The 23,489-nt window shown below is 34.0% G+C and overlaps 2 protein-coding genes across 2 annotated transcripts in view; one reads left to right on the forward strand and one right to left on the reverse strand.

The window, feature by feature from the left end:
* Positions 1–6,259: 6,259 nt before the first annotated feature.
* The window catches only part of LOC125674461 (small subunit processome component 20 homolog), a 91,899-nt gene continuing 74,669 nt past the window's right edge, over positions 6,260–23,489 (reverse strand). The window contains exons 48-62 of the mRNA XM_056160249.1: positions 15,438–15,604; positions 15,011–15,275; positions 14,394–14,564; positions 14,166–14,297; positions 13,772–13,882; positions 12,904–13,053; positions 12,039–12,158; positions 11,758–11,820; positions 11,035–11,169; positions 9,139–9,271; positions 8,780–8,940; positions 8,166–8,429; positions 7,543–7,669; positions 7,031–7,176; positions 6,260–6,543 (exon numbers count right to left, since the gene is read on the reverse strand). Coding sequence (XP_056016224.1) covers positions 6,397–6,543; positions 7,031–7,176; positions 7,543–7,669; positions 8,166–8,429; positions 8,780–8,940; positions 9,139–9,271; positions 11,035–11,169; positions 11,758–11,820; positions 12,039–12,158; positions 12,904–13,053; positions 13,772–13,882; positions 14,166–14,297; positions 14,394–14,564; positions 15,011–15,275; positions 15,438–15,604 — 2,292 coding nt within the window. The 3' untranslated portion in view covers positions 6,260–6,396. The remainder of the gene's footprint in view (positions 6,544–7,030; positions 7,177–7,542; positions 7,670–8,165; positions 8,430–8,779; positions 8,941–9,138; positions 9,272–11,034; positions 11,170–11,757; positions 11,821–12,038; positions 12,159–12,903; positions 13,054–13,771; positions 13,883–14,165; positions 14,298–14,393; positions 14,565–15,010; positions 15,276–15,437; positions 15,605–23,489) is intronic.
* On the forward strand, positions 18,544–21,651 carry LOC125674466 (uncharacterized). The gene is made up of 2 exons (XM_048911612.2): positions 18,544–18,652; positions 18,849–21,651. Exon 2 carries the CDS (start codon positions 18,858–18,860, stop codon positions 20,550–20,552), a length of 1,695 nt encoding a protein of 564 aa, XP_048767569.2. The 5' UTR covers positions 18,544–18,652; positions 18,849–18,857; the 3' UTR covers positions 20,553–21,651.

A 23,489-nucleotide genomic window follows, 5' to 3' on the forward strand; every position in this document is an offset into this window, starting at 1 on the left:
CAAGTCCCTAATTACAAGAAGACATTGATTTCACATACCATGGGTTCATATTACTTGTAAAAAAGAGTTTCCTTGAGTTGAAAATTGCTCTGAGTCGAATTAATAGTGACATAATTGAGAACATTGTCTGTCAGCAGCGTGCTTTATCATGGTGCAAATACTAACCCCAACTACAATGGGTACAGGACCGGAATAAATAGTATCATTATTGGTCAGACAACAACCTCAACAAAATCAAATTCTGGTAAACATTCTGCAAAACCTTTGCTCTTTCACTCCCTCCAAAGAGACCAAAGACAGAAACATAATTGACATTTTCCTAGCATTTCATAGCATCAATGTACTCAATATGACTACATTAATATGAAACATGTATATGCAATGCAATGTAAATTCTCAATAAAATTCTCTGAAGGTGACTAAGAAGTATGCAATTTTGGTTAATTGATTACTGTTAAGTGAAGTCAGTTCATGGAGAAATTTGACTTTGTTATTTCAAACAAAGAGGGCAATTCAAGTCTTCCTATTCAATTCCTATCCATTGATAATCCAAAATGTTAAGACACTGGCGATTGTACCAAGTGTCACACAAATCACACGCTACCCGGTCCTCCCCATCTTCACATTTCTTTTCACAAAAAGGACATTGTAATTTACATTTATCTGCTTGTTTACATTTCGTCTTTGTAAACCTAAATTTTGTAGGCTTTCCTTTTCTTGATTTTATGTTTTTCTTTGGGTTTCCAGAAATACATGTACTAGTACAAGGGGATGATTCTGAATATGTTGATGATGAGGCCGGCTCACTCTGAGAAAATGTAAATATGGCAGGTTCCGAGGCAGAGGTCGATGTTTGATGGGGGAGCTTTTCTATAGTATCACATTCATTCAAGTACAGTGGATGTGTAATCTCATCTGAAGAAGCCACTATTGAACAAAGCATTTCTTTGATTTTATCATTTTTATCATTTTTGCTGGGAAGGAAATTTAAATACCATATGCAGAGCATAATTTTAATAAGTCTTTTTTTTTTGTACAATTTTGCAAACATGATTTGCCACTATCAAAAATAAGTGATTGAAGTTTCAAATGAGAGCTGCACTTGCACTCAGATTTGTCTGCAAGTAAACTGTTCATTTTAAAAGCGTACATGATGCACTCTGCTTTAAATCAACTCTCCTCCTTAGTCGTTCAGGGTTTTTTTTTTGGGGGGGGGGGGGGGGTTAGGACATGAAGCATTTTTTTCCTAAACTCATTATCTGCAATTTTGCAGAATCTTTCAATAATGTCTTTGAACAATTCAAGCAGACACTCATTAGCATATTCAATGTTAAACTTAAACATAGGGGCTTTTAAGTTCATAATCAGAAAACAACCTCTCCAAAAGTCAAAATTACTTAGGTATTCGAGTATAATTCGAGTATAATTCAGCAAATCTGCGCCCAGTGCTGAAAAAGACTCTTCATGTTTTAAAGACCTTTTATTTTCTGCTTTCATGATAAACTCAAATGATTGATCTTTTATGTTTGTCAATCCATTTGTCGAGTTTTGTTTTATCTCTGTTTGAAATAGTGTTTCTTTATACTTTCAAGAATTTTCAAGAAAATGCGTACGTTTCAGTAAGAGGGTAAAACATTTTAACATTCAAAAATAAATTTTGAGTTTTGATTTCAATGTGTTGATTTATACACACTGTTCATAGATGGTTTCATGTAATGAAAACGACGTTTTGCGAGGCACCTCCCAACTATATACCTAAGCTTGCCTCTTTATTGGGGAGGGAGAGGGATTACTCTGTAAGGTGAAGATAACGAACAGTGATCAATCTCATAACTCCTATAAGCAATACAAAATAGATAGTTGGGCAAACACGGACCCCTGGACACACCAGAAGTGGGATCAGGTGCCTAGGAGAAGTAATACTAAGATAACTTTGCATTTTTAGAACTTCAGATGTGACTCTATCAAAGATTTTGCTACACATTTCAAAGTGCTGACTTGAAGGCTCACATTGAAAAGACCGTTGGCAAGGGAAACATAGGTCTCTGAAACAGAAAAATGATATACAGCTGAATAATATTTTGTCAAAATGTTTGCTTCAGTGGGTTTCTGTGACACATCATCACAGTTTTGCACAAATAAATCTTTAATTTCAGAAAAAAGTTTATTGACAAAATACTTCAACTCTTTGGGTTGTTTTTGTAAGATGTTTTAAAAAATATTACTCAATTTTTTATTTGAAGGTGCCAACTGACTTTCAGATTAGAAGAGAGCAAAAATTTGTGCATTGTCTATGCTATCTTCGATTGGTCCATGGTGTGTTGGTTCCACAGCATCAGAATCAGGAGACAATACGAAGTGAATTTCACTCATCTCATTGTCACTGAAATCTGATAATTCATCGTGACCAATTTCATCCTCAGAAATATTGTGCCCCCCTGTGGTATCTGAATATGAATACATACCCCTGCAACAACCAAGATTTCCTTGAGTATCAAATTTGGGGATACCAGTGTTTTCATAGAACTGGTATAAATTAGGATCATATTTGATTACAGATGAGTCATTAAAATTTAAAACTCTCAACCCTTTTTTCAGTAGCTTTACCAATTACAACATCAACTTGGCCTGCTGCAAAAATATTGCTAGCATCTTCTTCCACTCGTTGCAAGGTCAAACTCTGAGATTTGTGTATGGTGATACTGTATGCAAGACACAGGGGGTGCTGTTGTCTTGACGCAACAACCTTGCCATCAGTACAACTGTATAACAAATATGTTTCTGGCTTCAAATTTGTTATCACATTTTCAGAATTAGGCCCCCACCCCCGAAAAATTTACAGTTACATTGTTGTTGACAGCCCCGTAACAGTTCCCCTTAATCCATTAACAAGTTTAACACTAAGATTTTTCAGCAACATAACAGGGTAACCAATTTTCAGATATAATTTCTTTGGAACAGAAAGTTTTTCAAGTTTAGACATATCACCTTCATCAACTGAATTGTAAACAATTGCGTCCCCCTCTAAATCGATCAAATTCATGGCATTGTACATGAAACAATAAAACTTTCTGGCATACAAACGAATAGGCTCAGGACCTGGTGGTAGGGGACGGCTAAGTCTGTGTAACAAATCATGTGTTTCATTTGGTAAATCCCCCCAGAAACGTCATTTATTGCTTTAATAAAAGCAGGCTGATGTTGGCGCAGAACTTCACTCAGAATAAATTGATGACAAAATTTTGTAGTGAAGGCTTCGGATTTAAAACAATAGTCACCGCTGCCATTTTAAAAAAATGTCTGGCACTGGAAGAAGCTGAAAAAAATCCCCACACAGCAATAACCTGCATTACTCCAAATACAATATCATTTTTCAACATGATATTATTGTCTTGAATACTGAATCAGACGACGGTAACTCAACGCACGAAATACGCATGCTTTTCATGTGATGCACTGTTGAAATCTAGAAGTTATACAGTTGGTTAAATAAACACAGACACCTGAAGTATGGACACTACTTACCCCCCCCCCCCCCCCGATATTATTTTTTTGCACGATGATTTCTCTTAAATGTGTGGATTCCCTGTCTATCTCACCCGGATATTGATTTATGTACAATAGTTTCACTTTTTTGTAAGCTTCAGAGATTTATCATCTACTGATATAATAAACTAACAATCTCTAAATATTACAAAAATGTGAAACGAATACATAAATAGAATTTAGGATGAAATAGCACCGGCACTTGTTTCTGTAAATAACTTATGACCTCTGTATATCAATAATAACACGTGTTATTATTAGTATAGAGAGGTCGTAAGTTATTTACAAGTGCCGGTGTGAAATGGACAGTGAATCCACAAATTTCGGGAAATTGTCCCCACAAAAAAAATCAGTGAGTCATATCCTTACTTCAGGTGCCTCTGTAAATAAACCAAAACGAGTAACACTGGCATTTAAAAAAGAGGATTTAGAAACACTACCTAAATGCGTTACTTCAAAAATATGCAAGAATCCTTGATCCGTTAAGCGAAAATCCCTCTCAAGAAACTTTACGACCGAAACGTCAACGAATCGAATTTCCTATATTTTTACAGTTACTGTCCTTTCACAGGAAATCGAGGGCTTGTTTAAGCGGTCCTAAGCTTCAGATAAAATAGTATTAACAAAGCTTAGTGGTACCAAAATCTTTATTATGCTGAGGTTTAATAGGTTGTATCATACACTGCATCTCTAAAAATAACAAGGTTTAGTTTCTTCGCTGTTATGGAGAACACTGTTCAGAAAGTACATTTCATCAAATTGAATGAATGGAGGGAGAGGGGTCAATCGTATCTAATTTTAATTTTGTTACTCGTAGCAACACAGCCAAGCTTGTCAACGAGTTATGAAATATATAGACCACAATTACGGATCCAAGAGCTTTTTTCATCTAGGTCATCTTTCCTAAAGGAAAATGGATTCCTTTCAAATAAAGAAATCGAAACATTGCTTATTTCCATTCCAAGGGAAAGTAACTGTCCTCGGCTTTCTCCGTCTTTAATGTAGAAGCCACAACATTTTCCGACATGTGTTGACAGAGAAGCGAATGTCTTCTGATGATTCCACCAGATCAAAGGCAGCACTTCCTGAGTTATTCCACTACTTTATCTTGTGTGATCGAGGCCGGCTACTGTCAAATAAGTTCATGTTACAGGGGACTCAAAAGTCTCGTTTAAAGTACAATCTAATTTACAAATACAACCTCTCATTCAGTGGAATGTTGTCTGCTGTTTTTCATACGAACTGTTGGACCGTACTTTACATACTGATTTTGACAATCGATTACTTTGATTGATCACGGTCTCACCCCGATCAATATACAGTGCATACGCGGGTTCTAATCCCGCTTGCGCCGGTAAGTGAGACAGTTTCCCAGTTTACTTGCGGAAGGTCTGTGGTCTCTTCCGAGGTGCATTGTATCTGGATTATCTCTTCCACCAATAAAAAACTGGACGCCACCAGATAACTGAAAAATTGTTGAGTGTGTCGGAGAACAGCAAAACAATCAATGAACAATCTTAATTTTGTATTCTTTTTAGGATTTCTGGGATTGATCGCTGCTCGTTATCTATATTTTGACAAATTAATATATTGAAGTCACTATGCTTTGATGGCACAACAATATTCAAAGATATACTTAAAAGAACATGCTTTTTCACTTCGATCATAAATGTTTGAAAATAAGATACTGTAGACGCATTTAATTATATGGAGTCATACATGTATTTTGTGGGGATTATCATTTATTGCGTTGTCAGCGGGTATAAAATTTAGTTGAGTTTCATGTGGCTTATAAGAACTTTGTTTACATACATTAATCCGCTGGTTTGAAATTGCACGGAGTTTTTATGACCCGGACTTAGCGGAAATAAGTACCGTGCGTAATACGTACATCTAAAGTACATATAAATGTTTGCAGACTTTGTAATTTGAGCATCCATCTGAAATATTAACATTGCTGATGCTTTTGTGTTCATATCTTTAACAGTTTAAATGATAATAATTTCGTTATAAATGTACTAAGGTTATACACACTGCAGTAATAATACAGAACTACTTGATGATAGTACGGGTACTTTAATGGCTTGGAATTCAGACATAAATGAAAGTAGAGTACAGATATAACGCACGTCATCAAGTGGCATCACAGTTCATACCCTCATATACAGTGCTCCCTCGATATACCCCCCGTTATAATGCCATCCCCGCTTAGTCGGAAAATCCTAAAGAACAGATTTCTCCCCATGTTAACACACACACACACCCATTATAATGCCAATCCTGCACAATGCCATATGCCACCGATTTTCACAAACAAATGGTCAAATTTTATAGGGTTTTCCCTTGATAATAATGCCAGTTACCTAACACTCATCAGTATTCACACCTGTACTTCGAGGGAAGTGTTGTAAAGTGGGACAATCTGGACAAGATATTCAGGTTAATTACAAATAATTACTGAATTGAACTCATCTAATTATTCATACAGAATAGAGCACCAATTTTACAGAATTGTCATTGCTCAGTGACTTGTCTGTAATGGTGAATTTGTTATATTTCCACCTCAGCTTTATTTCCCAAATCGGTCTTGAACAAAAGTTGGCAATATAACGAGGGAACATTATTTTTATTTATGATTTTAATTTTCTTAATACAATTCATTTCCAATTTTAAAATAGGTAAAAACATTCTTGAGTAACAGAGGAAATCAAAACAAAATTGTATTATTTTATTTTCATATCATACATAATATCAAACTTCAAAAATTTGCATCATGTGATATAATGTATCACAATTCATCAAATTGTAAACAAACATAAAAGTCTTCCCGCAGATATCACAATGTCTTTATCAGGAAGTAATCGCCATGTCTTTAACTTTCCGTCTCTTTATTTTCTTTGACGCTCGGAATTCCTCTACTTTTCTCTTTTTTGCCTCTCGTTTTGCCAAATTCTTCTTCATTTTCTTTTTTGCAGCATTCTGAGGATTGGATACAGCCTACAAAACAAATTTCAAAATTATTTATGTGCACTACCTATTTCTCCACAATTTAATAGGGTTTTTTTAAATCGTGCAATATTAAATCCACATATTGTATTATAATTGCACAGAAACCTTCTGGTCCAAAATGCAATGAATGAATTAACTCTTCCTCCAAATACCATGTTTTATATCTTATCACATGACATGAAAGAGTTCAATGAGTAAATTTTCTAAAGATAGTGTAGAAAATCCATTTACTTTATTGTAACAAAAGTTTATTTATGAGAACTTCAAATCGTCATTTACCAGAGATAAACAGTTTTGCAGCTACCAATTCTTGCAACCAAGATACGCTTAGACAAATAAAAGAGACATAAAAAAAACTGGTACGTGGTGAAAAATATTCTTCACAACGAGGTCGTTGCAGTCTTCATGAAAATTTCTTGTACACGAATACAAATTGGTTTACATTAATTCAGAACATAACAATTGGAGATCATACCTCAACAGCCTCTTTCCTTTTTCTTGTTTCCTTTCTGTTGAACTGCTCCTTGTGTGTTTTGGCGAACAGCTGGGTGTATGTTTCAATTCCTAGCATTTTCTTCAATATATCAAGTACTTCTTGGGCAAGTCCCTTAAGTGCTGACTCTAAAAATTTCAAGAACAGCATATTTCTAGCTAACCACATCAAACATAAAAATGTTCATCTTAGGTTTATTCTGCTAATTAAAGCAAGCATTATTTTCACACAGTGTTTTAGATATACTTAAGTGGTCAAGATGTAAATAAACTTTAATATTCAATGCATAAGCAAGTTTTCATACAAATTTTTGCTATCCTTCCTCACAAAGTTTTTAAGATGAAATTCAAAATAAATTGGTCAATTTAACTATTTCTCAATTATCTCCCCTTTAAATTGAGCAGGGAACTTTATTTGGTTTTAAAATACACTCTTAAGATACAAGATGCCTGAAATGGTATGAAGATTTTTTTTAAAAAGTGAGTTAAGCATACCAGTATTTGGATTATTCTCATTTGTCTCCCTTTGTAGAGCTGGCATCATGATAGGAACCACAGACGGCAGCACTGTAGAGCCTAGGTCCATACTGACAGCAGCCACCCATTTAAACACACTACATCTCTGTAAAAGACAACTCAATAACTGAATCACAAATCAACATCTGATACAGGTAAAAGACAACTCAATAACTGAATCACAAATCAACATCTGATACAGGTAAAAGACAACTCAATAACTGAATCACAAATCAACATCTGATACAGGTAACTCACAACTCAATAACTGGATCACAAATCAACATCTGATACAGGTAAAAGACAACTCTATAACTGAATCACAAATCAACATCTGATACAGGTAACTCACAACTCAATAACTGGATCACAAATCAACATCTGATACAGGTAAAAGATAATTCAATAACTGAATCACAAATCAACATCTGATAAAGGTAACACACAACTCTATAACTGAATCACAAATCAACATCTGATACATTTAACGTATTTATATCATAGACAACTCACACATTAAATACAATCTTAAGGAAACATTTTCTTTTATAAATACACATGTGATAAGCCACATACAGATTACACATCTAGCAGAATGTTACCTTTATTGTAGATTTTGGCTGATTCACCGCCTCATGATTTGCTTCTCTGATCATTTTCTTGATCAACCATCGCAATGAAAGACACTTCTGGTTCTTTAAATCAGAGTTAGCTGCCTCAGCAGAGTCCTTAGAACTCTCTTTGTCAGAGAGAAGCTTGGCAACTTTAGCAATAAACACCATGTTTTTGATGATTTGATTGGCTAAATCTTCTGTAAGAAACCTCGACTGTAACTGTGTTATCAGATCCAACGCCAAACTCTCCAACTGCAAACATATTGTTATTCTACATTAGAATGATCAAAATTATTGATTTCCCTTCTTTTATGAACTTCACTAACTAAATACACTCATCTGCATCTAGAAGAGAAAAGCGATTAATTTCCTTATGATATTTGCATGAATTTCACAAAATGCTTCAACGAAGATGAAAATGTCACGAAGATTGAGTAAAAGGAAAATATTGTGAATTCTATACAAAAAGGAATTGTATTAACATTTCATGAACACTGTCAGATTATATTCACAATGTAATTTTTCACTTTATTATCACCCAAATCACAAGAAAATATCGTAAGGAGATTTACTCTCCGATACAACAGATAATAAATTAAAACCTTGCGAATGGAATCCATTTGGATGAAATCATGTAGAGTAGAACCAGAATGAGGCTGAATAATTTCTTCTGGAGTCCAAGCGGCAAACAACAGACCAATCAGCTGACAGGATGCCAACTGTACCCACATGTGTTCATATCCTAGATGACTCACAACATTGTCTGAAACGACATTTAAATCGGTATGTATCAGTTAATGATCCTAAGGTTTTACTGTTAATGATAGCCTTTCAGTTTGTTACATATTTTGTTCAAATGAAACCACATTTAATTTACTAGAACCATTATTTGTATATTAGTAACACATAGTCCAATAATGTCACTAGGAATAATATACAGTAGGTGATTGGTAACACTAACCCCAGATAATGTTCATTTCTTCCCTCCATTTAACATCTCTGATGATGTCACATTCTCTCAGTAATTTAAGGAGTGTGTTCATACAGTGATAAAGCAGTCTGTCTTTTTCTGTTTCTCCAGTGGAACTTTGATGCTACAAATATAGAATTTCACTTTGTTATTTTACAGGAAGAAAGAATACATATCATTTATATAAATATAAGATTGCAATTGAATTATGGCAAAAATTGTAATATTGGCCCCCATAAGGACAATTAAATTTTTTTTCTTACAATTTTTTATTGACAAGTCAATCAAATTCTTTATGATACTAATGAAAGGTGAAAATAACGAACTATGATCAGTCTCATAACTTCTATAAGCAATGCAAATCAGAGAGTTGGGCAAACAAGGACCCCTGGATATACCAGAGGTGGGATCAGGTGCCGAGGAGGAGTAAGCATCCCCTGTCGACCTGTCACACCTGCCGTGAAACTATATCTCTTGATCAGGTAAACGGAGTTATCTGTAGTCAAAATCAGTGTACCAAGAACGGCCTAACAATCAATAAGAAACACGCCCGACAGCATTTGACCCAATGATAGGTCGCAGTGGCAAATTAGATAATTATAACACCATAGAATTTGCGAAATGTTGACTTTAAATGATACTGTTGAAACCCCTGCATCCTTCATTAATATGAGTGTGGGATAGGGAAATTCCACCGTGGGGACAAGATTCGCAGTCTAGGACGAGGCTTTGCCGAGTCCTAGACAGTGAATATTGTGCCAGAGGTGGAATTTCCCAATCCCATATGAGTAAATAATGAAGGATTGTTTTCCTCACAGTTTAGTGCATAAATTCAAGAGCTTCAAGAAAATTAAAAATTATCGAAATCCTCATTTAAACTTCAATCAAAAAATAATTAGACAGCCAGAAAGAGCAATCCTGAAAACGCAGGGTTGTCAACCAGAAAGCTATATCAAAATGAAATTTAAAGAAACAATACTAATAGAATCCTTCATTATTACGAGTGTGAGATAGGGAAATTCCACCGAGGGGACAAGATTCGCAGTCTAGGACGAGGCTTTGCCGAGTCCTAGACAGCGAATCTTGTTCCAGAGGTGGAATTTCCCTATCTCACAAGAGTAAATAATGAAGGATTATTTTTCTCACATTTTACCTACAGTTTAGTGCATAAATTTAGGAGCTTTGATAAAATTCTAAATTATCAAAAACCTCATTTGAACTTTGATGCAAAAACTAATTAGATAGGCAGAAAGAGCATACCCGAAAATGGTTTACACTGCAAGTAAAAAACCCAAGGTTGTCCAACAGAAAGCTATATACATTAAAATTTAAAGATAATATTGCAAAATATTTTTGATTCATTGTGTAATGTAAATCTTCACCGTGCATCATAAATCATAGAAAATATATGACGTCACAATCAAATGACGTCGCAGCAGTGTGAGACAGAAAAATCTCACATGGCTGTCTCACATGGGTAAAGTCAATCTCACACTGGTGATAATGTAAGAAAAATTATGCCATTCCTATGTTTTAGATATATTTTTGCAAACCACTGAAGCTACATCAAGATTTATTTCTACTAGTAAAGTGTATTTTCTCCAGCATTTGATAACATCGGACTAATCAGATTTTGAAAACAATAAGTAAACTGTAATGAAAAACATCAACAAAATTAATATATTTATTATCTATCATAAAAATTTGCAGTGTCAAGAGAGCATCAAAGCTGAGCAGATTTGCTATAAACATCTTCACTATAGATCATAAATCGGCCAAGTTTTATAACATTTAGCATTCAAGTATAATCTGTCTTTTTATCTATAACATCCCATGTTAGATTTTCAAACTCACGATTCACCATTAAATATAAACATGCTAACGTACAGTCTCTTGATATCTTCCTGGGTCTATTTGCTGATGAATTATGGGTAATATCACAGACAGATGGTGTGCAAATTTTGTGGATTCTACTTCTATAAATAGACCAGTCAGTTGGGCTGCCAGGATCCGATGGTTTATCTAAGAATATTGATAAAAGTTTGTTTTAATTACGGGACAATACAGACACAAGGATATCAGTCATACTCGTAAGGTATCCCTGTATGTCTGATAAACTCAGAGAAACTTTATAATGTCATTATGATAAACTCAGAGAAGCTTTATAATGTCATTATGATAAACTCAGAGAAACTTTATAATGTCATTATGATAAACTCGGAGAAACTTTATAATGTCATTAGGATAAACTCGGAGAAACTTTATAATGTCATTATGATGAACTTGGAGAATCTTTATAATGTCATTATGATAAACTCAGAGAAACTTTATAATGTCATTATGATAAACTCAGAGAAACTTTATAATGTCATTAGGATAAACTCAGAGAAACTGTATGTCATTATGACAAACTCGGAGAAACTTTATAATGTTATTATGATAAACTCGGAGAACCTATACAATGTCACTATGATAAACTCGGAGAATCTTTATAATGTCATTATGATGAACTTGGAGGAGCTTTATAATGTAAAACTTATACGGTACCAATTTTGATGCACCTGATGCGCATTTCGACAAATAATGTATCTTCACTCTCGTGTGTCATACCTTGTCATCTGTGAACCATTTCTGAGTAATGCTGAATAGTTCCTTTCTCGTGTTGTGGTCGACCTAAATAATTTGGATAGTCAGTGAGTATGCAGATATTAACAAATATTTATTTCAAATCCATACACCTTATTTCCTAAATATGCAAACAATTTTGATTGCCATTGTGTATGTAAAATACTGTACAAACAATTTAGACTGAGTATGAAGACCTTAAAAGACATCAAAATGTTTAAGAATATCAAGTATGTATATTTAAACTTCTTATATTATAAATTTACCTTTTGTAAAAGAGATTTAATGGCTAAAGCTGTCAGTTTTCTACATTTCGTGGATTCATCATTGACAAGAGCTGCTGACATTGGAATGAAGAACATTCCTGCATGTTCATTCAAGATATTCTGAAAGAATTAACATTCAATTGACAGATGTGGATATTTTCATATTTAACAAATAAACCATGGAATCAATAGCGTATAACAAATAAAACATGTAATAAATAGCGTAAATGTTGTTTAACAAATAAAACATGTAATAAATAGCGTAAATGTTGTTTAACAAATAAAACATGTAATAAATAGCGTAAATATTTAACAAATAAAACATGTAATAAATAGCGTAAATGTTGTTTAACAAATAAAACATGTAATAAATAGCACAAATATTTAACAAATAAAACATGTAATAAATAGCGTAAATGTTGTTTAACAAATAAAACATGTAATAAATAGCGTAAATGTTGTTTAATAAGAAATAAAACATGTACTAAATAGCGTAAATGTTGTTTAACAAATAAAACATGTACTAAATAGCGTAAATGTTGTTTTAATAACAAATAAAACATAAAATAAATAGTGTAAATATTCAACAAATAAAACATGTAATAAATAGCATAAATGTTGTTTAACAAATAAAACATGTAATAAATAGCGTAAATGTTGTTTAACAAATAAAACACTTAATAAATAGCGCAAATGTTGTTTTAATAACAAATAAAACATAAAATAAATAGCATAAATATTTAACAAATAAAATGTAATAAATAGCTTAAATGTCATTTAACAAATAAAGCGTGTAATAAATACTATGTATAATATAATTACTTCAATAAAATAAGTTAACCATCATTTCTATAAGATGCTGTACCTGTGGAAACGACGAAAATATCGTGGCCAACATCTCTAGGGCCGACTCACGCCCATTCTCCATTTCATAGGACAATTGTGTGACGTAAAACTCCAGGTGTTTGTTGAGAAGTTTCCCCAGGGGATATTCCAAGATGTACTGCAGTGTTATCTGTTTCATTCAATGATAGTATTCAGTGGTATAAAATGTGTATAGAACTAACAACATCAACTGGTATAGAAATATTGTATCAAACAAACAAAATATCCAAGTATAGCACTTGTGTAGGACTTTAATGATGAGTTTCTAAATGCAGTATTAAATACTGTATTTGATTGTCATAGGATCGAGTTTCCATGGATGGCGTAGTGGTTATGGTTGTGACCAATGAAAAAACACAAGTGGTATTCGCAAACCTTCACAAGTGGTAAACATTGACTCTGTTCCTTTACATACATTTCTTTCAATAATATATACATCCTTTTAACATGATAGAATTATATTTTTAGTTTGATTCAAATAATATTGACAGTCATGCTTTTGATTGAAATGTCCTTTCTACAAGAACGATGATGTACCGACATGTACTGACATGACAGAAGCATTCACAGTATTCATTCTAGAAAAAAAATAAACATGTTGTGCAAGCTTAGACAAACTTCGAAGTCATAGATTTGTCTCTCTAGTCCCCCAAAATTGACAGATAAAATTTCTTTATCCAAATCTGCACTGGGAACATCCACTAAATTACCATGGTTACTAAAGTCTAGAAAAATTGAGTCATATATTTTATATGAAGCTGTATTGACCACAATTTTTAAAGGGGACAAACAGGACAATAATCCTCTCTAGTCCTTTAAAAAGCTGGTTCACTGCCCCGGTGTCTTACCTGTCTGCACTCCCTCCTGACGTGGGGAGAGTCCGCCGTGATAGACATATCCTCCACCTTCTTTATCAACTCAAACACTTCAGGCACATTCAACTTGCGGGTCAATATGGCCTGAAATTATAGTATGTTTCATTACAAAATCCCCTTTCATTTTAGTTTGATGAAATGCTCTGAGATTTTTAAGTATGTATAGAAGGCCTATGATAAAAGATATCCTGTGAATCAAAATGTATGATATTTTGGATCTTTCCTCAGATTTGTTTGCTGATTTAAGACATCTGCAACATATTTATTTGCTACAAAAACTTGTTTCGATTCCCTCTCTTTGGAACCCTTCGTGTGACTGTAAATTTCCTGGCTATTAAACCATATAACCTGTACTTCAAATGCTTACCTTTAATAGTGAGAAAGCCGTGCTCTGTCTGTTATAATCATATAAATCTTCCTCACAGAATGTTAACAGCACCTGTAGTTGTGTCTGATCTAGTTTGTAAATCTTTACGTCTCTCACCAACACTGTCACTGCCTACAACGAAATCATCATCATCATTTGTAAAATATATTAAATCTAGAACATGGAGAATACTTACTAATGTACTGAACAAGAAAGTTACCAAGTCACCTTAAATGTCATAGAGATGAGTTCCAAGTTGTCTCCCTTTGAAGCACCTGCTGATGCATAGTTTTTTAAGATGATGAACATCCCATTGGCCAACTTCCTGATGTTTTTATTCACAGAGGGTAATTTGAATTTGAGCAGCCAGCACAGACATCTCAAGCTCAGTGTGTTAATCTACAATCACACACAGACTTAATTTACAATTACACACAGACTTAATTTAATGTGTTAATTACAATTATTTGCGGACTTAACTTAGAACCAATTCTATACAAGTTTACGTTAAAGATGATTTTCTACACAAAAATATGTATTTTACATTTCTATATGGAATTTCATACATTTGACAAATTTCAATTTGTACGAAACATCAAAATAATGATACATCCGAGAATTCATCAGCTTCTTTTGATGTTATGTAGATGGCAGCACCTGTTGAGGGAGGAGGAAAGGAGAGAGAGAGGGGGGAGGCAGACAGACAGACAGAGAAAGAGAGAGGGAGACAAGAGAAAGAGGAGGTAAGAAAGGGAGGTGTAAATATGAAACCCCTATGTAGAAGTTCCCTCTCTCATTCCTATATTTTTATCGCGGATTATGAATTGTTTTTCACACAGACTCACCCTGATATGCTTAGAATACAGACAGTCTGATAGGAGAGATATAAATGGATCCACCAGTCGACAGTGGAGCTCCTCCGTGGCCACCAGGCGGCCCCTCTTCAGACACAGACACAAAAGTTGGAGACCAAACTCCACCAGGACATGAATATTGGTCTTTTTACTCAGTCTGGGCTTCTCTCCTCCACGTTTCGGCTCCACCGGTAACAGAAGACAACTTGGAGGGCGAAATGACAGGTTTTCTTTAGCTTCTGCTTTGGACTTCTCTCTGAAAACAAAATGTGCTGAAGAAAAACAATCGTACCCAACCCACATTACATGACTGTATGTTTTACAGAGGATACTTTGATCTTTGACCTATATCGCTGACAAAAATTAGCTATATCAGAATTCTTATCTTTCTTTTGTGCTATTGAAATTGGAGACTTACCTCTGTTTATCTGATAGTTGTGGAAAGGATTCAGTAATCAGGCCGTGAGTAAATATCATCAAGGCCTCCGTTTCCAGGCCGGTATTGTCCAATAATCCTGTCACGACTTTCTTTAGAACTTCTTGTAATTTCCTTGCTATAGTATGACTGTGTGTAGAGACCAAAACCTAGAAAGAAAAGCAAGTTTCCTTCAGAACTTGGTTTATGAAAAATTCATATACAATTACATAAGCAAATGACAGATATGGGGAGCACACAAGGTCAAAGTCACAAGGGCAAACACCTTGGTACCCAAATAAAGGTCTTGTCACCAGGAACGCATATGCGAAAAACGAAAGCCCTATTACCAACTATTCAAATGTTATGGCCAAGGTCAAAGTTTTTGCAAACAAACATACAGAAAGACCAACAAGATGCCCATGGGCCATTTCACTCACCTGAGTCACCTTGGCCCATATCTAAAGACTTTCCTTACATATTTGCATGTAAAGCTTTGATCCCCTATTGTGGCCCCACCCTATTCCAGGGGGCATGATTTTAGTAAACATAAATCAACACTACGCCTGGAAGATTTCATTCAAATGTAAACTTTTCAGACCCAGTGATTCTTAAAAACAAAACATTTAATGATTTTCCCTATATATTTTTAAACCCCCGAGGGCCATGCTTTTAACACACTTGAATCTGCATTATGTCAGGAAGCTTTCATGTAAATGTCAGCTCTTCTGGTCTAGTGGTTCTGGAGATTTTTAAAGATTTTCTCTATATATTTGAATGTAAAACTTTGATCCCCTATTGTGCTCCCATCCTACCATCAGGGGTCATGATATTTTCAAACTTCAATCTCCACTATGTCAGGAAGCTAGCTTTCATGTAAATGTCAGTTCTTCTGGCCCAGTAGTTCTTGAGATTTTTAAATGACCCCACCCTATTTTTTGCATTTTTGTGATTATCTCCCCTTTGAAGGGGACATGGCCCTTCATTTGAACAAACTTGAAAACCTTTTACCCGAGGATGCTTTTGCCCAAATTGGGTTGAAATTGACTCAGTGGTTCTGGAGAAGGAGTCAAAAATGTGAAAAGTTTACAGACAAACGGACAGACAACGAACAATAGGCAATCAGAGAACTAACTTGAGCTTTCCTCAATTACTGGTGCATAAATTTTTCCCAAAACAAAATTAAACAAGAGGCCCATAGGCCTTATCGGTCACCTGAGTACTAGTGAAAAAGTATCACTACTCCCAAGGGCTATATAAAACAAGATGTGTTCTTAAAACTTTAATACACTGATATATTAAGGCTTTACATAATATAATAGGAGTATTAATTAACATTAAAAGATCAAAAGGTATGACTAATTTGGACCCTTCCTAGAGTCAAAACCCTGGGTTGGGAAATTCACCATTTTTTGTACATTCTTTCCTGCTATTCCTAAGTATGCATTTAGATTTTATACAGTATCAGCCTTCTTACACATAAATACAATATACTAAGTTTGGCCCCACCTTGGGGTCAGAATCCCCAATCCAGGGATCATCAAATTTACAACTTTAGTAAAGGACTACCTGCTCTTTTTAAATATTTATTTAGTTTCAATCAAGTATCAATAGCACTAAAGAAGATGTTAATTAAGTGTTTTACACTTAAACATTATATACTAAGTTAGGCCCTGCTTTGGGGTCAGAACCTCTACCCTGGGGATCATGAAATTTACAATTTTGGTAGAGGCCTTCCTGCTCTATATCACTATGTATTTAGTTTTTCTTACATGTGTGCGATTCTTGAGATTTTTGAAAATGAGTCAAATTTTCAGTTTTTGCCCCACCCTAAGGCCATTTAAATCCCTCTTGTTCCAAAGATGCTTCATACCAAATTTGAAAAAAAAAATTGGATTGAAGTTAAAAATTTTCAATTGTTAACACATATGACACATAACAACAACCCATTGCAATAAGTAACCTGAGTTTTATTGCACTTGCTTATGTTTATCAGATTCAGCTGTTCTTCACTACACAAGTTAAATTGGTGTAGAAACTCAATGACGAATATTTCAACTCCATTCAAAAGAGTAGCAATTTCTAGAAAAACTCATAAATTTAAGAAATTTCTAAATCTTTCAAAATCTAATAATTTAGCATAAATTGTTTTGCATTGTACCGTATATACTCGCCTATAAGTCGGTTTTTTGGGAGTCAATTTTTTGTCCAAAACTCTATGTCCGACTTATAGGCGCGTCCTAAGAAGAGTGGTGTTTTTCTGGGCGGCGTAATGTAGTGTTTTTTAAACAACTCCGACGATTATCATGGACTACCACACAAATGATTATTGTTCACAAATATCTAGACGTATTGTTTATGTATTTTAAAATCATGTATAAAGTACAAGTATTTACATATTTTTATCTAGTTTAAAATTATTTACATACCCGTAACTAATACTTTCAATTCAATTTCAATTCGTTTATCGGTAAAATTGAATTACGAAGCCGATTTAATATTGAAATATTCATATGTATACCGGCTGAAATATATTTCTTAAAAGATTGAATATTGTTAACAGATAATTTAGATCATCATTCTTGACTCTTAAAAACTCTATTGTTGATACAGTTTTCGCGAGGCGCGTGCCACTAAGTAAACACGGTGTCAGGTACTGGTCATTAGGAGACCATAATTGCTTAGGTAATCAAGGGATTATGGTCCATAATAGATCAAGGGATGCATTTAAACCCCAAACGGATATGGCTTGGATATTGAGCACCTCGTAATTATTAATTTCTCAAAATATTTTTTGAAACATAAGTAAAAACACTAGAGCATTGACTTGAAATTGTCAACCTATTGTGACAAAAATTTGTACCGACTTATAAGCGGGTCAATGACAAATTCCTACAAAATAACCTTAAAAAATACAACCGACTTATAGGCGGACCGACTTATAGGCGAGTATAAACGGTACACTAAACATTTCATGGACCCTAAAACACTGTTTAAATCCACATGTCCTGTAGGAAGACAGATCAATGCACCTGTGTAAAGAACATCAATATGTACACAAAACACACTGCTAACCCTGACAGGTAGGGTATTTAAATTCTTTATTACAGAGTGCTTTATTTTCTGAATGTTTGATATACACCGCTGCACAGTAATGTCATTTTCTGCTATTTTAAAGTGCAAACTTGCCGCCATCATTAAAACAGGAAACTGACAAGGTAAGAGAACACTGAAACATGACTTTAATTTACGAGGTTGAATGGTTAAATAAAGATTTCCTCTCCAAATCTTTCATGATATTGTTCATTGTTGTAAAGCAAATGTTTTTTAATTCTATACTGCATGTGTCCTTATTTACATACTAAATCACGACATTTATTAACCATCGTAATTCTTTCATTGTTGTACACATAGAAGTTTACAATGGCAACATCAGATCCACTGGCCAGAGCGCAAGATGTTAAACGCTGTCAGTTATGTCCCGGCAAACACAGGAAGTCTGCAGCAGAAACCGTGTGTAACACCTGCCACGTCAATCTCTGTAAGGACTGTGTAGGACATCACATGACCTCAAATCCCACCATACGCCACGATGTTGTCACTTTTAAATTCAAGATCTTAGAAATCATTCCACCCCCATGTAAACTACATCAAGAACAGAAATGTGAAATGTTCTGTGAAAAATGTGATTCTTCAATTTGTCTGAAATGTCTTGCATCTGGATCTCATGAAAACCACAATGTGTCACAGATTTCAGAAATCCATGCCTCTAGAAAAAAGCTGATAGAAAAAGACACAGAGGAACTTGAAAGTAAGATTGCACCTGTGTTTGAATTAATTCTCTCTGAAATAGAAGAAATGTTGTCAAATGCTCTCCAAAAACATGGAGAAAGACAACAAGTCATTACTGAATTCGGCAAAAAATGTCATACACTTGTAGACATTGTTATCAACAGATATCTGAGTGATTCAAAGAAGATAGCAAAACAAGATGGTGACTCAGTTCAAACTTTGAAATCCAAGTTCGAGAAAATACAATCGTCAATACAATCAACTACATATGAAAACCATTCTATCCTCGCTTCCAACGATTTATCCAAATTTACCAGTTACGCTTCGAGGAACGAGGAATTACGGATTGTTCCCTCTAGATTTGAATTGACAGTCCCACCATTGGATCTAAAAGAACTAACAGAAGAGACACTGAAGCAACTGATTGGAGTCATTCCTACCTCAATAAAAACCGACATTCCAGGACAGGTCTTGCAAGTCATTTCTCCAGTCTCCAGTGTCAACAAACCAAACAGAAAATTATTAGAGAAGCTTGAAGTATTAGCAGGTCTTAATACTGGTTATACTAACACTTACAGAATATACTGTATTCCTAACATAGATGAGTTCTATGTCTGTGGTGACAGTAACATCATCAGACACATGAACACTGAGGAGACACTACTGGAAGAGATCAAAACCAAGTCAAGGAAATATCCAACAGATCTGACAGTCACCAGGGAGGGACATCTGGTGTACGCTGACACTGACTGGTATGATAGAAGTATCAACATGCAGAAGAATGGCAAGATAGAATGTCTGATCAGATTACAAGGTTGGATACCACTGGGCATCTGTAGTACCTCCACAGACGACTTACTGGTTACCATGGTGTCTAATTATGGACAAAGTAAAGTAGTCCATTACTCTGGTTCTACAGTCACACAAGAAATACAATACAGTGACACAGGCAAACCTTTATATTCTAATCCAGCCTTTATTACTGAGAACAAGAACCTTGACATTGTTGTGAGTAACTTTGATACAAAGACAGCAGTGGTGGTAGATAAGGAAGGCAAATTCAAGTTCAGCTATAATGGAAATCTCCAATCCAAATTTAGATCTTTTACTCCGAACGGTGTGACCACAGACAGCATGTGTCACATCCTGATTGCTGACCGTGATAACCACGTCATACACATCATTGATCAGAATGGACAGTTCCTCCGGTACATAGACACCTGTAACTTACACAAACCATATGATCTCAGTACTGACAGTAGTGACATGTTGTTTGTTACTGAATATGAAACTGGCATTGTGAAACGTCTCAAGTATTTAGACTAAACTTGAAATTCATACTTATGTCATATTAAAAAAAATTAAATATCTAAAGTGAAAGTTGCTGAAATATTATAAATGATGAGGTGTGTCACGTAAAATTTGTAAACAAATATTTAGAATACACGTTGTAGCACTACCACCTATAAACAAATACTTTTTTATTATTATTATTTATAAAAAAATTATTTCACAAATATTGACATAAGACAGAAGAAAATTTGTCATTTTTTTCAAACCACTTTCACACACTTTCATACTCACACTCATACTTTTGTTGGTAAGTGCTTGCATTTTTAATATAATTGTAAGAGAAAAATGATAACAATACAGAGCTCGAGTAAATAGATAAAAGTACTTGTGGCTTCAAAAGTAGGGGAAAAAAATATTGCTTAATAGCAAAATTGTGATTTTTTTTATGTTGTCAAAAAGTGTTTTCCATACATGCCAGATATTTTCAAATTTTTGTATTTCTAAATTCTGATACGCAATACATTTTTCAACCTTGTATTTGTTGTATAGATAGAACAATAATTCCAAGAATCTTGGCAATCTGGTTTTTTTCAAACAAGAAAAAATATATTGTTTTGTATATAGGATAAGAAAGTTTTACAATTCCGTTGCCTTTCGACAATGGGAGTTCACCTAATAAAATATTAAGTACATTAAAACCTATTCTTTTGGAAGTTGTTTTATAAATGTGCATGTTCAGATTGCTCCATAATATAGATACTTTTTCATAGCCAATGAAAACGTGCTCAACTTCATCATTACAAAAGGTACAACAATCAAAAGACACAACATTGATTTTTTTAAGATAATAATTGACAGGCAGAATTCTATGAAGTAATCTATATTGTAACCATTGGATAGTAGAGTCCTTGGTAGTCTTAAAACATACAGTAAAAGCATCCTTAACACATGCCTCTATTCCATAAGCTACCAGATCTAAATTCCACTTTGAAACAGAAGTAGGTATATCATGGTTTACATTTAACTGTTTGTAAACAGATTTAGTACATTTAGTTTGCAAAATCAAAGGTTTATAATATAATGGAATATAAGGTGTAAAAGATCTATTGAATAAACCTTTGTTTTCAAACAATTTCAGATGAGTTGATATTGCACTCAATACACTGTTATATTGTAATATACAAACTTGGATATCAAATTTATGTTGAAAAAGGTTATGTGATAAAAGATTCCCTTTGTCATCTAGGAAATCGTCTATGAGTTTTACACCTTTTTTATACCAGCTTTTGATAAACAGCATTTTCATACCCACTCTAGTATTTGAATTATACCACACAGGAATGCTGGGATAGGTTTCCTTGTAGAAATTTTTGTCAAAGGATTTTATTACATGGAGCATAGAATTAAAAACATCTTGCCAAAAAATATTGTTTTCTGGAATGACACATTCAGAGATAAATGCATCTCCAAAATCAAGTAATTTATGAACAAAATCATGACCATTAATTGCTTCAAAAATATCTACCCAGGATTGATTTCCCATCAATAACCTTTTCAACCATGAACATTTTAAAGACATGATAAAATTGTTGATGTCCACCATTTTTAGACCTCCATGATGGTGGTCTTGAGTTACAATAGAACGTTTTACTTTGTCACATTTTCCATTCCAAATAAATTCAAAAATATCTTTACTCAATGAATTAATTATCTCCATTTTTGGTGTTGGTAGTGATAGAAATAAATGGTTTATTTTCGGAATAATTAAGACAGCTTCCATTGATTTATGTTGCTAATGTCACCTTTTCCGTCAAATTATTCTGACCCTTGGAATTCTGATTATAAATGAGTTCACCTCATGGATCTAAAAAATGTCGTAAATCTATATTACAATAAAGTGCACCGCCACGGCACATGATATGCCCGTCACATATTGTTAACATGAACATATCACCATGAAGAGATAGGTATGCATGGAACCAAATGTCAACCTTCCTTTAAGAATCTTACCCACTTTATGGCCTCATGTGACATTGCTTCAAATATTGATAATGTAAGCTTAATGATTTTTAAAAGGATATAAAAACATTTTCCCAAATGTTTTCAATGAAATGATTAAAGTGCAAGATAGCCCTTTATCCAAGCAAACAACTTACAATAAATGGGAGTACTCAAAAAGGTTGATTTATTCAACATATCAAAAAATACATATATCAGCATCTGCCTTTGTCAAATCTTCAAGTATAAAAGTAAAATATGCATGGTGATGTCAATATAAATAAATATAGATTAAAAACGGTTATTTCAAACACTGGTGCATCTCCTATGGTGTAGTTATTAATTAGAAAAAAATAATACATCATATATTTCTCAACTGGTTGTGTTAGACTTGAGAAATGCACATCTGCAGCTTTGCTCATTGTATTTTAAGGAATGAAGAACAATGCACAGCGTAATAAAACATCAAACATTAGTCATTATATTTATTCTTAGACTGTAAAACTGTCATCTTAGTGAGACATGACAATCTGCACCTTGTTGTTGAGATATAAAATAAAAATATATTTTACAATATCATATTAATTCTTAAACTTTATACCAAATTAACTTTCAAAGTAATGGCTACCAATTAGAACTGTTCTAAAATTTGACAGCTCAATTAGAAGGCCAGATTCCTCTGCCCAATTCCCAATTGCAAGAGATATAGATAGCACCTCCTTGATCAGATTGCTGTAACAGAAATCTTCTAAACTCATTAATTAATCTGTAATTTGACAGAATGCAATTTTTCTGTTAGCAAAATGCCTCCTGAATTGCTTGATAATTACACCCATGGGACAAGGGAAATTTCTCTTGTTACTGACACAAAAGAAATAATTTGTTTGTTATATACTGCTGTATAGTACAGTGTATATAATGAAGAATGAGTAGTTTCTTGAATTAACATTTTTTAATATGGTTATTGCAATA

This window comes from Ostrea edulis, chromosome 3, assembly GCF_947568905.1.
Source record: "Ostrea edulis chromosome 3, xbOstEdul1.1, whole genome shotgun sequence".
NCBI lineage: Eukaryota > Metazoa > Mollusca > Bivalvia > Ostreida > Ostreidae > Ostrea > Ostrea edulis.